Genomic DNA, 15,779 nt, shown 5'->3' with positions numbered 1-15,779 from the left:
CACCGCGACGTGTGTGAATGAAAAGAGTCGTTTTCCAGCTGTGCCCTCATCTGGAACATCCTACAATCCTGCTGCTGCCAAAAAAAAAAGGTAGAACTGGAGCAGAATGAAGGTCCTTTTGTTCCAGAAAGCTTTGATTGTTTCAGCTGGGTGCTCTTTATTTTCTAATTGTAAAACCTGATGCATTTGAGCCATGGTGATAATTCTCATAAAGCACAGTTGGGCGCTATAGTTTTTAGCAAACGTAACTCAAACAGGAAGAAGTGGTACATTCGTCTGAGACTATTTTCAGTGGCGGATGAACACACATTCGGTGTTGTGGTGAGTATTTACAGCAGCAGGATGGTGTATGTGGGGGTCGAGGCAAAGACGACTTCTGGACTCCTCTGTGTCTCTCTGAGTCCAGACAGGATGTCATGGCAGGACATGACACAAGCAGGGACCGTTCAAAGGTGCCACAGGTTCAAAAACACTTTGTGCTTAATTCTGAGATGGTGAGAGCGTCGATGTCCTCCGAAGAATAAACCCCTGCCAACAGGATGCAACTGTCAGGTCTGAAAGGAAAGGGAAACCATGTTCCAGGGTGGGCCACCTAAAAATACACAAAAACACCACCATGCCACTCCAGTCGCCGTGGGAGCCGGGAAGATGGCCGTGAATAATCAGTCATGTAGGACGTAGATGCTTCGCAGTGAAGCTTAAGAGATGAATTCAGATAAAACAGTGAAGAAGATCGAGACACTGACGTTTCACTGGGATTTTACGAGTCTACTGTGTGCTCCGATATGTCAGGTTCACCTGCCGTCTCATCATCGGACAGCAAGTAAAACATGCTCTGATGTAATAAAATGTTATTTACTGTTAAAGCGTTATTCAATGAGTTAACTTTAAAAAAAAAAACCACTGGTTTCATGTTTCTTGCTTCTGTGAGGTGCAGAGTCTCAGACGGAGCAGAGGCCGTGTTGTTTTTGGTTGAGACCGTTTCACTACGTGGAATCTGAATCTTTCCTGGCGAAGAACAAGATCTGTTAAACCAGAGCTGGAGCCTGAAAACCATTTGTCTCTTTTAAATGTTTTTCCCTTAAAAGGCCACTGGATCATTATCTGTGAGATAACAGTAGACAGTGAGTGGGTGGAGAAGGCGCACACACACACACACACACACACACACACACACTCTATATATATATTTATATATCCCTCGTGAACCTTTTTGTGCCCCCACACCTGCACCAGGGGATGACTGCATCTGCCTGTAGGAATATGGTCACCATGACAACCATGTCCCATCCTTCCCTGAAGAGGTGTAGAGTAAACACCGTTGAGAAGAAAGGGCAATGAGTTTGTCTCGGGGAAGAGCTGCTCCTGATATCGGTTTGTTCTGACTCCACCGTCTCACGCTGTTTACTTTCCAAAAACATTTTCAGCAACAGAGTTCGCGTCACGTTGAAGCCTCCGACCACGAGTAAAACTTCTGATCCCCAGTGGTGAAACACATGAATGATATGAATGAACTGGAAGCAACACAACATGTAGACTTCACCTGTTTTTACCTGGATTATCTCATTTTTCTACCAACAAAAACCTTTTGCCAGCAGAATAATTCAAAAGATCCATAATCATGTTACAGTTCTACACAAAGTGGTTTTATGGGGAAGCGATGGGAAGGGTGGTGCTGCTCCATCCAACAGACTCAGACTGAGGGAGTGAATCTCAGCAGCTCTACCCTCCCTGTGAAAAGACATTACAACTTGGAGATCACAGATGATTAAAATAACGGACGGCTCTAGTTAACACAGATGCATAAAACCAGACTTGCACATAGAGACGGGCAGATCATACTTTCACCATTGTGCTGCATCTCCTCACAGCTGACAAACATTTCAATGAGTTTATTCACTGACCAATAAAAACTAATAATCCAAACTAACCAGCTTCTTCATGTATAATTTATTTTTAGTTTTTTTTTTACAAAACATGACAAGTTTCTTTCTCAAGAGTTTGTCCCACAGTCTTTATTTATATTCCCGCCTTCAACTGTGATACAGTAGGTAACAGTCCCCTGGCACTTTATACACTGCTGCCCTCTGCTGGAGAGATACACCAGCCATTTGTTTTATCATCTAAATATTTTCTTGTTTCCAAATTGCATCACTGACCTTTTCTATGAGCTGCGGTAACGATCCTCAGAAATTAATCTTTTATATAAATATTGTTTTTTTGTGAATTACAGAATACTCTCACCTCCTCATGTCTCTGAACATCCTTCAAATGAAACAATCTAAGGAAATGTTGTCGCCTTTCTGACGCCTGTCCACACAGGATCTTTGACAAGGGGTCACAAGTAGAAAACATTAGAGTTGCAAACCACTAAAACAAGAATCATAGAAGAAGAATCGTTTCATGTTTTCCTGACAGTGGCTGAACTGGTTGGTTTGAAGATGAAGTTAAAGTTAACATCAGCCCTCTCAGATGGGACAGCAGGGGTGAGTGAGGCGTTAGACTTGTGTTTGGACGTAACATTTAAAATAAAAGAAACCACTCACAGGTGTTGCAAAGATACAACTTATTACCAACATCACATGATTTGTTTGTATGACAATAAAAATGCATAGAACGATATATACAAAAACAGCAAAATATAACTTTATTCAAATTATCAAGTCATCCTAGGTGATAAAAAAAAAAAAAAGCAAATCACTCTTAACATGGTTGAACGATAATCTTACACATACAGTACGTACAAACATCAGGCACAGATTTGGTAATCATCTCTGACTAGTGCAGGTGTTGTATAACACAAAGACGTCAGGTTTCTGAAGTTCATGTTAACAGGAGGGTGACGCAACAAAACAAAACAAAACAAACAGAACGTTACATAACGGCTAACGGAAGCAAGGATTCATCTGAAAATGACTCACGATGTGTTTGAAAACTTTGGGTCACAAGAGACGAGACGAGAAGAGACACATGATTAAACAGTCATTGTAATGATCGTTGTAACATTCAGCTATTTGTTGGGCAATTTGAACATTTTGAACATTTTATATCCCGCAACACTCGTGCACTTATTACATGATAACTCCTTATTGATCTTGTTAAAAGTTCTATCGGATATTTTTTTTTTTTTCTGGACATTTTCTCCTTTTGTCTTGACACATCCTGGCCACTGAGAAACTGTCAGAACACACAGCGCTAAGCCGTGCTGGGATCAGTGATGGTGAGAGGTTACATTCAAACATAGAAACAGACAGTAAAACATAGAGAAAGCTGCTTACACCTCTACAGCCAATCATCAGACATGAGTAGTTATCATAAAAAGAAGTGACGATAACGTTTAATAACATGTAAACATTTCAAGTAGCCGCAAATTCTTTGCAGAACAGACAGAATGTAATTTATTACTGGTATGTGAGTGGTGAGCAGCCACAGTGAAGATGTTGACGACACATGACCCAGAGAACAAAACTTGACTTAAATATTTACGAAGAATGAAATTAGCTCCACTCGGCTCTTGGCTCTTATTTTGTCTCCTTTATTTAGTGTTTGTTTTATCCTACATGGAGACAGACGGATTTGACCACCTGTGGGTAGTTAAGAATAGTGTCTAATAAGTTGGTAATTCCATAAATTCATTATCAAAACACACCTTTAAAAGAACAATACTGTGATTGTCTTAACTCATTTTGTTTTTTCTCGGGTGGCAAACATCAACAATCTGAAACCAATGCAGGTTAAAAGTAACCACGAAGAAGTAGTTACTAATGTCAAATTACAGTGACACAAACAATAAAACAGAGAGAGAAGCTGTTAATTTAAAGTATCCGAAGACTAAAGGGCCAAGAAAACATGAAAAAATAAATTAGATGTTATACTACAGATTTGGGTCATGGAGTTGCCAATGTCTGCTACAAGCTAAAGATCACCGTCCTGACCAGCAGGGGGAGCTCTAACAGAGGCGGAGGAACACTGCCCTTCTGTCACAGCACAAGTGTAACCAGCAGGTTCAGGCTCAATCCAAACATGTGACTGAAACCAACATTTGTGCCACTTATTGTCAGTGTCGACTCCACGGACTGAGTAAGAATACTGAAGGAAATATCCATCCAACGATATGAATCAAGACGGACCGACCCTAAACCATATGTATGACAATAAAGACATATGTAACTTACTTCTCCAACCATTCTCAGAGCATCACCTTCTCTGCGGTCGTTGAACCCTCTGTAATATCACAAAGGTGCATCTGAAAAACTCATAACTGTGTCAAGTGTCGGGCTTTGTCTCACCTACAGCTGAAAAACAAAACAAAAAACAAAACCAACAAAACAACATATAACATAAATGTAAATATGTGCAACACTCTGTGAAAGACAGCGTTTGTGCTAAAGCCGTACAGTAGTGAGCTGAGCAGTGACCTTCAAATAAAGACTTTCGTTCCCAAACGTGTTATCAGCCATTTTAAAACTCTCTCAAGTCCTGGAAAGAAGGTGGAACAAACTACTAAATATATCTGGAGCTATGAATTATCATGATTTATTTTTTATTTTTTTTTAATGATTAATCTTTTGCTCCAAAAATTGAAAGATTTTAAAATGATCAGTGAACGTTGCAGAGCCAATTTGTCAAGTAACAAGAGCGCGAACAAGTAGCTTAGACGTGAGGTTCCACCTGTGTTTTAAAGCATTTCTGACTCTGATTCACCGACGTCACAGTAAAGCAACATTTAACAACATTTAACACTTTTAACACCACGACTTCACAAAGCAAGTTACAGTGAGCATGTCATACAGAAAGCTCTACTCTGGCAGCTGGAAATGTTTACGTACGTATCGCTGAAAATGCACTTGGGATTCATATCAGCTGTTTTTCTTTTCGTGTAAGGTGAGAACCTGAAGCAGAATTAGACAGCATTTAGATTTCTCCATCCATGTCAAGCCCAGGCCCGACCCGCGGAGCCGTACAGAGCTGGGCTCCTCGTCCCCTTATTTCCTGAAAACAAAGTGTGTATCCACTCCACCAAACTCCCCACTTCAAGGCTTGATCATGATTTGAACTTTTGTGGGAACACTGTCGGAATAATGTCAGACAGTATAAATTATGGGAATCGGAGTAAATAAATAAAAGTAAGAGTGGAACCTCTGGATTTTTGAGAGACTAAATGACCGGTTACCTGGTCAGGTACGAACAAACATCAGAGTTTCCTCAAGGCTTCGTGAGGCGAAACTGGCAGAGTTTGAGTTGGAGCGAGTCACAAGTAAATACTTTAGGGAGTGTGGATGGGAATAGCAGCACAAACTAAGCCTCCAGCAACAATTACTGGGAAGTGTTCACCAGGAAGCTCTTTGAAAGCCAGCAGCCATAAACTGCTGCATGTGGGAACCACTGTTTTTTTTTTTTTACAAAGAACTCACTCTTTTATGTACTTTTGAAATATGCAGACACTCGGTGCTGGAAACATGACGCAGTGTCTTTTCTAAACAACAAAGAGAGTCCCAGGTGGACACCTCCCAGGTCTTAGTCTCTTGTTTATATAATACAGCATTGAGACGCTCCACCATGGAGCCGACACACAGTGTTAAAGCATTTTGAAGGCCATATAAATAGTTGTGATATAAATATGTGCACGCAAAAGAAAGACACGGTCACTTTGGGTAACGCTCGTTTGACACAGTAAAGCAGGGTTATGGAATCTATGGAAGTCTGACATCAAGTCAAAATACTATGTTGGTCATTTTGAGAGGTATAATGCATCAGTTGCACCAAAGCTGAGGCTCCAAGTGACCATTATAATAATATCTTAACTTAAAGCTGCCAACTTTTGAGCCGTGACCCTGCTCAAGACAAAATTATTTTCACTTTGACCTTTTGGGAACAACCCCAAAAGCCACTTCAGTCAGTCTGAAAGTGGCTGCTGTGGAATCCTCACTGACAGGTCAGGTCAGGGCTACTGAGCCACGTCCAGATCTGGATCATCTGCTGCGGGGTCCTCGGGTGAACGAGCATTAAGCTCTTGTAGGCGCAGGGGTTCAACCTGTACTTCTCCTCTATGTCAAATGTCCTGAAGCCTTTGTTCTTCTCGGGGGCCAGCCCTAGCTTCTTCAGACACATACCTGTGTAGACGTCGTCTATCGGGTAGAGCGGTACATGCTGTGACACACCGTGCAGACGCGCGGCGATGTCACCAGAGTACAGGTACCCGCCGCCTCCTGCGTATGGAGGATACTTCCCGACGTACATGCTCTCTGGGATAAAGTATTTGACCCTTTTGTCTCGGTGTGGCCCCGCCTCGGTGATCACGTCACCGACAAACAGGTCCCTGGCTTTGGGCACCGAGAGGCCCTTGAGGAAGTCCAGGATGCGGTAGGTGTTGACAAAGACGTCGTCGTCGCCTTTGAAAATGAAACGGGCGCCGGGGCAACGAGTCTGGATCCATTCAAGGAACAGAACTTCTTTGACAGTCAAGTTGAAGAATGAATCCCGGTAATCCCACTGGATGATGTCTTGATGGCGGCCGCTCTCATCCCGCAGACTGTTGGATAGATCCGGGTGGTGGTCCCAAGCTGTGGCATTGCCGAGAAGGAAGACAGTAACGACCGTCTTATTGGCTACCACCCCGGCCCGGCCCCAGGACTGCCGGATGGCCTGGCGGCGGTCGAAGTGCGATACCTGGGATTTGACTGCCAGGAGAAGGAACGGCGGCTCCTTACAGATATCGGGCTGGTCCACCATGATCGGGTAGGAGCGGCAGTGCATGTAAAGCAGGAAGTCCTTGAAGCGGTCTGGTAGCGAGTTGTAGTCTTTCACCTGAGTGGTAACCCTGATGTTACGCTCGCAGGGGACAGAGGTCAAAGTGGGCTCACCAAGCCAATCAGGCAGGTCCACGCCGCTGGAGTTCGCCGTCAGGATGGGGTTGTTCTGAAGGTCTCGAATCTGCTGCTGGCGGTTCCAGTAAGCCGAGTTCGGAGCCAGTTTGGCCCAGAAGGGTTCGGAGGGGATTTGGACCTTGTGACGCCCGTTCTTGTCCTGACCGCTGTGTCGGAAAATGAGGATGAAAATGAAGAGGTTGATCATCATCACTGTCACCCCAAGCTTCAGCTTCTTCCGCTGCATCGCCATGACAGCGCCCTGCACCCGTCACCACCTGAGCAGACACACACAGAAGAAGAAATAAAGATGTATTCGTTTGTCTTTAGTTTGCTAGCTGCATTTGAATACGACGGAAGGACTGGACTCTAGTTTTACTGGACAGAAGTCAAGAATCAATATATAAGAATGAAACACAACAAAAAGGGAAACTGAGATGACAACAACAAAAAAAAAAAAACATTTTATCTGCTTCTGAGAATCAGCATACACACACAAACAAATGTGATGAAGTGATGTGTTGTAACAAAAACAAACAGTTCATCAGAAATTTGCAACATTCACACCTGCAAATTTTGGGGAAGCAGCTGCTGAAGTTGACACGCAACTCATGGACCTTTGTTGAACAATGTTGATTGTAATATGGAACTGGAATAGAGGAGACTGTAGTGAAGTCACCTGTTGCAGCAGAGATTTATGATTCAACAAGAACAGAAATAACTAATATGAGGATTCACTGTAAACACCCTCTGACGACATGATAGAAAATGTTTGTGCCGAATCTTTCGGAATTTGCAACAGCCAATGGGAGAAGTCCAACGTTTGGTCGATCAATAAGCAGCTCCAGCCAAACATCTATTGATATTTCAGGTAAATGATCATGTGCTCTCCATTTTTGGAAAAACAAGATAGTGATCGCTGTTTTTATGTTTTTACCGGCAGTCAGCGTTGCATAATAGTGAAGTTGTTTTATGACTCTTCTCTCTGTTGAGGAGGAACTGGTAGAAAGGGAAGATCCAACTAAAAGAGCACATTGACACAAAGTCACATGAAAATTATTCAATCAAATCAATTAACACAGCAAATGACAAACCTCCAGTTTCTGCTAATTTTACCATCATAGTTCACTGTGCAGCAGCTTTTTGCTTCAGGCGCCTCGTGGACCACATGTACAGGGTGCATGCAACTTGTTATGGGTTATTATTACTTATATCAGTAGGAGCATTATAGATACCATTACGATATGGTATCATTACATTATTATTGACCTGTTCAAGAGCCTTGAGATAACTTCTGTTGTGATTGCTGCTACACACATAAAAACTGACTTGACTTGAGCTGCGATTGGTTAAGTCCCAATCTGGTGTTTCCTTTGTGGATGTTTATTTGTCCTCCATTCATGTGTTCCTGTGCTCTGGATTCATATCAGTGGTTTGTGCTCAGATGTTATGTAAAACAAGAGCTAATGTCTTCCTCAAACAGACTCCAGAAGGGCGGTGCTTACCAACTCGGCTTAAACCTGTGAAACTGTCTCTAACAACATGTCACGTCACAGATCCTTTCCTGTTAGCCACTGCTGCCTTGCTACCCCACTACATCTTCTAGCGTTGTGTTTGTGCTTATCCACGGTGTAACATTAAGTCAGAAAATCATTGGGCAAACCTTGCAAATCAATAACCAACAGATGTTATTTCAGGTTACCCAGCAGGGCAGTTATCACAACCATCAAGCACACATTAACAGGTAGCTCTGGCAACGGTTCAAACTAAATACAATAAAACAATCAGACAATTAGACACTATAAAAAAAAAAAAAAAGAGGTCATGTTGGAAGATCTCTGGTACTGGAAACGTGTCTTTTGTCAGCTGATGTCATAGTGTTAACTTATCTAAAGCCAGATAATAGCAGAGGACAATGTCATGGAGGCCAGATGATGCATCTCCACTCTGGATTTTGCACTGTTTGGCCAGCATCACTTAAACCGAAAAAAGAAATGAGGACAACACGGAGGTATGTGGGTTTGAACAGACAATACAGTCTTTCAGGAAGTTCTGAGTTCGCCTCAGGTTTCTACTTTGGCAGACTCGCACATCCTCGCTGATAACATTCTCACTGCTCACTTTCTTTTCACTTCTTACTTTAAATGCTTGTGTTCTGCCCTCTTCCCCTCTGTTTCTGGGCGTCTCATACCATTTAACTTCCTCCTTTTTATGCAGCCAGATCAACTGTACATCATCTCGGACCACTGCAGGGTTTTCATTAAGTTATTGATAAACTACAACTGTGAAATTCTTTCTAGGCCAGATGATCAGAAAATAAAACATGCTGCTTGAACGATTCAGACTGCATATATCCTGTGTAAACAGCTATTTGAAATCAATAAAAGAAAACGATGAAGGCCCGATGATAAAAAATATGATAAATGGCAGTAACCATGCAGCTTTTCCTCAGAAGCTAAGCCAACAGACCAGAGGGTGGGCTCTGCGAGCAAAAAGTCTCAGCATCTGCGAAATATTACATTCATACTGTCATTCAGGGGCAGTTTAAGTCTTTATCATGACTCTTTCAATCAAATCCATGTCATAAAAAAAGAAAGAAAAGTCTACAGTTTTGCAGGGGATGATTTTTGCACAGCAATCCATCCAAAATCTGTTGAGACATTTCACCTAAAACCACAAATAGCAACTTCATGTTAGAGCTAGAGGAAACATCAGGATCATGATCTTGCATGTCGTGGCAAGTTCATGGGAATATCTGCAACTAATGATTATTTTCATAATAGATCTTATACATCTTCCCATTACTCTCTTGAATAATTGAGTATTGATTAGTCTGTAGTATATCAAAATGTGGACAAAAACACCCATTACAGCTTGCCAGAGCAGCAAATGATGAACTTGTTTTATCCAACCAAATGTACAAAAAATATTTAATTCATTATCCTGTGGTAAAAACGCGGAAAATCTTCATAATTGGCATTTTTTGTTGAAAAATTACTGAAACAACGTTTTCTCTTGATCAACTAATCGATTGGAAATCCCAGCGATTGGTATCATGATGCAAACTGGAGAGAGACAGAAAGAGGTACGGAAATAAAGAAACAGGACACACACACACACACACACACACACACAAAAAGGAAATGTTATGAAAAGTTTTTGTTCCCTGACACTTGTTAAAAATATGAATAACACTAGATGAAACGTAAACTGTTTAAATTGTGAACAAACTCTATCTGACGAGTTAAACTGAATAACAGACAGTTTTCCCTCCTCTGCACCGCTGCATGTGTCCTTCCTGCCGCTGTATTGTGTTGCTCTCTCAGCCTCCTAGCAACAGGTCTGCACTGCTGCGCTCCTGTTTGCTCTCGTTCCTACTCCCTGTCCTGTTTACCTCCTCCCCTTTTCCTCTCATCCTCCTCCTCCTTGCCATCTTCCCTCCTTTCTCTTGAATTTCATATTTACTGAGAAAAAAGGCAAGTAACATTAACACAAGATGATGATAGATAATCCTGACTGTGCATCAGTGTTGTATCACCAACAACACCAGGCACAGACATATCCTCTCCTCTTCACCCCCCCTCCCCTCCCCTCCCCTTTTCGTTCTCTTTTGCTCATGGATAATTAAGCTTTCCTGTCCGCTGTTCCCCCATACAAACAAGAAGACTTCTGGGAAATGAGCTGGTGTTGGTGGTGGGGAGGGGTTCTAAAGATGAAAGCTAAACAACATGTTGACAAGACAAAAGCTTCCAGACGTTGACGTCTAATTAACCGCCAGTAGTCTGAGGCTTCACATACACCTACCTGCACCAGCCAGACCGACCATCTGTGGCTGGGCAGAAGACTTTGCCTCAGCTGTGAGAGCAGACTGAAGGAGTCTTCATCACATTAAGTTGTCAAGTTAACGTTAAGTGTTTTTTCCGCCAATATTCACATGCAGACCCCCAACTTTCCGTCAGGCTGCTGCTGTGGTTTTAAACTTGTGGTCGTCTCTTTGCAGATTTTTGCAAAAGCCATAACGGTGCAACAAGATGTTCAGACTCTGCTTTTTACGACCCACAGTTATGATTAATGGTTATACGACCTCTAGTGACTGTCAGAGTAATTATGACGGGGTTAAAAGAGGAAGTCGCCTGACGTCCGCGGAGGAGGAGGTTGGGTGGAGAGATGGATCGATGACAGTTTGTTTCCTGTGTGAGCCAATAGTTTTGTTTCTTTCATCCATGACTGGTCCACAACCTTAACTGTGTGTTTGTTTTTGTTGCCATGACAGTGAAGGTCATCTAATCACAGTAGCTGTTGTTGTTATGGGGTATCTCTGTTGACGCTTTTGCCCCGATTGGTAGTTACATTTCTGGGGAGACAGCACGGCGTATCTCACGGTGTATCGAGAGGCTAGGCATGTGACCAACGCAGGTACATTATAATGCAATAGTATAAATCCAGCTTCAGTGAGTTTAGAATTATGGTATTAAACCATCACTATGCAGCTGCTGTCATTTGCAGCACTGATGTAGACCCGTTTTATGAATGCCCTGATCTTAACATGGAGCTCCAAAACAATCAGATACAAACATTTCCTGAGGCTGTGCTATAAAAGAGTTAACAGACATGAAATGCCTTTTATTAACAGCACTTGTGCAACACTGTGCTTACATTGACAGTGATGTTATTTGGGTTGGTTAGAAATCAGGAAATTCTTTGTGTGTTAGTCAATGCAAACTAGTGTAAACATACACGATCTTCAAGTTAACCATCCATAACAACCCTACACCCACCTGTGTAAACTTTGACTTGAGCTTTCTCATGTAGAAAAAATATTCCTGCCTTTAAAGCTCCAGCTGGAGGCAGCTTCAGAAGAAGCTTTTTGGCGTCACTGGTTTGGATCCTTTTTATTTTTTGGTTCAATGCTCTCCATGGTACTGACAAGCTAATCTATGAGAAAACAGTAATATAAATGAGACACTTATTCTGTTAACTTGGGATTTCTGTGTAAAACGGGTTTCTGTAGTAATTCTAAGTGAATCTTCTCCTTCTTTTGTCTGAGGTTCTCTGGTTGCACTGTAGGTCAGTAGTGAACATTTTGTGAGACAAAAAACAGCACAAACTCCCAGAAGTTACCAACTTCAGCTGTTATGGTCTCATTTTGAATAATCAATAATGTGAAATGAATCCTTTAACCCGGCGGTGTTTGTAGGGCTCCCCACTAACAGACTATTTTCAACAATCATGGATGGTGCAGGTTGGATCTGTACAATAACACTGGGCCAGATGGACTTTGATGCTGTTTGCAGTGTCAGTGATCAGCACAGACAGCAGGACTGTGGCACATTGATTAGATCTGGCAGCAAACTACTGGACAATGCCAGACTGTGATTGACTGTTGTGGTGTGTACCTGATAAAATGAGGTGGAGTGTCTCACCTGGCTGGGGGATGGGCGAGAGACAGCAGAAAACAATAGCATTAGCTGGTTTTAAGTGTGTGTGTCTGTGTGTGTGTGTGTCTGTGTGTGTGTGTGTGTATGTGTGCATAAGAGAGAGAGGGCTCTATTTTAAAGATCCAAAGCTGGTCCGAAGCGAGGGCGTGTCCATGTCTGTATTGCTATTTTAATGCTGGAAAAACACTCGCTGCTCAAAGTGCACAGTTCAAAGGGTTGTACTTAATCTCTCAATTATTCATGGGAGTGTTTTGGGTGTAACACTCAATAAACCAATCACAGTGACATCTCCCATTCCCTTTAAAAGCCAGGCACACTTGCACCTCAGCATATTGCTATTATAGCGTTTCAGTGTTTTACAGAATTAGCTTCTATTTGCGGTCAGTTGATCACATATTGTGACTGACCAATGAGTCCAGTCCTGACCAGTGAGTCCAGTCCTGACCAGTGAGCCCAGTCCTGACCAGTGAGCCCAGTCCTGACAGAGGCAGAGGCTGCAACTCTGACTCTGAGGGGCAAAGAGGGGCTGACTGAATAATGTTCTGCTCACAGCTCTACAGTTGCTCTGAAGTAAAGGCCCGTGTATGTTTGCACGTTACTCTCTTGACAATGCGCCCTAATAGCAGGGAAATACTGCGCCACTGACTCAAGACCAGGTTTTTGTTGGTTGATTACTTTCAGCTGCCCCAAGATAGCAATGTGCCAACTATGAGCCTGACCACACCTCCTTTTTAAGACCATGGGCGCACAGATAAGCACAAGTGTTTTTGCTTTTTAAACAATGTGGGTGCTGGATGGAAAAATTACAACTGCGTCTGTCTGAAACTAGCACTTTGCGTGTTAGAGACTCATGGACCTGTTCACAGTGTGGAATCTTACCTGTGCAGGTGTGGGCCTCCTCAGCGCGTCTCGTCTTTGCGTCCCCTCTCGACTCTCTTACCCCATACTTAGCTCTGCCCTCTGGGGAACAGAAGCCAGTGGGGGGAGGGGATGAAGAAGGGAAGGGAAGGAGCAGGAGGAGGGTTGAACCTGAAAACAGACAAAAGAACAAGCATGTCAACAGCTGTGAGGAGCTTAATTCTGAAAAGCTGCTGAACCGTTTCCTTTTGTTTTTTTTAAGCTGATTTAAATCGGGTCGTATCCCTCCACCAACCGGTCAAGTTACAGGAAATGTGTTCACAATCTCCCCTTCCTCAGTTACAGCGCTGGATGATGGACAGAAGTGTTTCTGCAGAATATTATGAAGTCACAGGAAAGTTTACCTTTGACCACTTGGATATAAAACGTCATCACTTCATCACTCGCGTCACTCTGATTATGACACAAATGTCTAGGAATAGGTTAACTATTAGATATTTGTGTCATAATTAGAGTAGGAATTTGTGAGTCAAGGCCAAAAACTTGTTTTGTGAGGTCACACTGACCTTTGACCTTTGACCACCAAACTGTATTTAGTTCACGTTTGAGTCCAAGTGAATGTTTGTGAGAGATGTAATGAAATTCCCTCTGGACGTTCCTGATATATCACATTCACATGAGGTCACCATGAACTTGAACTTTGACCTTTGTCATCCAAACTCATCCAGAAGTGAACGTTTGTGCCAAATCTGAGGAGATTCCCTCAAGGCCGTCTTGGGATATTACGTTAAAGAGGCCAAAAACTTGTTTTGTGAGGTCACATGATCTTGACCTTTGACCTTTGAGCACCAAAAAGTCGAACACCAGCATAAGCAGTTCAGGCCAAAAAAAAAAAAAAAAAACTGGAGACACATTTTTCCCAGCGCAGAAACCAGAAACTCGTCTAATAGCTGTTTTCAAGGCAAAGTTAAAGGGCTTAAAGTCATGGTATCATGTAAACATGCTGCTGCACACACATCTGCACAGCTGGAGGAGCTGAAGGTCCAACCTGGCATCACACCTATCTAATGTTTTCTATGAGGCATGTCAAGAACACCACCCCTTTACTGGAAGTGTGCTAATCTATGATCCATCTAAACTGTGGCTGTTCGACGATAAGAGCTAAAAAATGTCTCAAATTTAAATGGACTTTTTGTGATAACATTTCTTATTTTCATTTCTTATCTTCTTGGAAACTTTGTACTTGTTTTTAAGTCTTTTTTTTCCCTGGGCTGCCCAATTGTGATCAAATCCAAACAAGGTGTAAACAAGACTGAAGCCAAATAAAGAGGGGGGGGGGGGGGGGGGGGAAACATTAGCAGGGCACACACCATGCTGGTATAGTCCCAGCCAAAGCATGTATTTTCAGCCTGACTAGAAACCAACCAATAACTATTCAGTTTGTATATTTGCCACACTGCTGACAGCTGTCAACAGACTGTAAAATAGTGATGATTACTAACAGCACCTGAACTGTGAAACAAGCAGGATCTGAAATAAACATCAGACACAGTCACCAATTAATGGTTCACTTTGTCTCTGGTGGGTAAAACACCAAAAAATAACACCATAATAACATTTTGACCAAAGACACTGGTGTGGAAAACTCCCTTTACACACATGACTGGGTTTTTGTTAATCATTAATTATCTGGTTGTGCTGGTTAGATATGAGCAGTCAGCAGATAATGACACGATATCACCTTTCACCATGCGCCGTTCACGAAAAAACTCCCTGGAATATTCCCTTGAAGATTATACCCAGAACTGTTACAAGTACGATCAGAGGATATTCTCTGACTCCAAATATGAGCTGTGTGTTGGGGATTTCACTCCGTTTGTCTTGCTTTCTTCACAAAATAAAAAAGTGTTTCTTAAACTTAAAATTCTGTTCTTTCCACCTTTCCTCCCTGGTTTCTCTTCCTCTACTTAAATGAAGAAGGTTAAAAGGTCAGGGGAATCTTCCTGACATCCACTTTTTGTGATCCAGTAACATCTTCTTTTTATAACTAACTCAGATCTCCCAGCTGCTCCTGTCCTCATGTCAAAGAATCAATGGACAAGACACTAAACTCAAACTGCACCTCGCTCGGTGGCTTGCTGCCATTGGCGTTTGTGTGACAGAGCGGCAGATTGTGAAGTGCTTTGAATAACCGCGCCATAAAACCAGCTTTTTACTTTTCAAGCGATTCAGAATGGATTATTTGGTTTTATTGATGCCTGCAAATAAAACCTTCCAGTGCACAAGAACTTCGTAGTGACTGTTAAATGTTAGTAATCTAAAAACAAATAAATTATTCTGCTCTCAGTTTAGATCATGCAGCACATTTTACTTCCTGTAGCCAGCCCACCAACTGGACCTTTATAATAGCAGCTGAGAACACAACTAATGAAGCTGCACTGACAGGCACTACCTGGTTTCACTATTAGCCAATCTGCAAACCCAGCACCCACAATGAGTGTTTCATTATAAAAGGCATCCTGTCATGCTAACCAGCTAATATCTGAGAGCTAAACACAGGCTCATATTGCTGACTGCTGAGCGTATTTGATAGCAGATAAGGAGGCAGCACAGCAGA

At 42.4% G+C, this 15,779-nt stretch overlaps 1 protein-coding gene across 3 annotated transcripts in view; it reads right to left on the bottom strand.

The window, feature by feature from the left end:
• Positions 1-2,000: 2,000 nt before the first annotated feature.
• The window catches only part of b3gnt2b (UDP-GlcNAc:betaGal beta-1,3-N-acetylglucosaminyltransferase 2b), a 30,708-nt gene continuing 16,929 nt past the window's right edge, over positions 2,001-15,779 (bottom strand). For all 3 annotated transcript variants that reach the window (XM_087179026.1, XM_023425307.2, XM_023425308.2), the window contains exons 2-3: positions 13,184-13,333; positions 2,001-7,144 (exon numbers count right to left, since the gene is read on the bottom strand). In XM_087179026.1, coding sequence (XP_087035152.1) covers positions 5,926-7,119 — 1,194 coding nt within the window. In that variant the 5' untranslated portion in view covers positions 7,120-7,144; positions 13,184-13,333 and the 3' untranslated portion in view covers positions 2,001-5,925. The remainder of the gene's footprint in view (positions 7,145-13,183; positions 13,334-15,779) is intronic.

This window comes from Seriola lalandi, unplaced genomic scaffold, assembly GCF_002814215.2.
Source record: "Seriola lalandi dorsalis isolate HSWRI2012SDOR001 ecotype SW California unplaced genomic scaffold, Sedor1 jcf7180002054769, whole genome shotgun sequence".
Taxonomy (NCBI): domain Eukaryota; kingdom Metazoa; phylum Chordata; class Actinopteri; order Carangiformes; family Carangidae; genus Seriola; species Seriola lalandi.
Note: the sequence above shows the minus strand (reverse complement) of the source record. Positions and strands in the feature narration are given on the sequence as shown.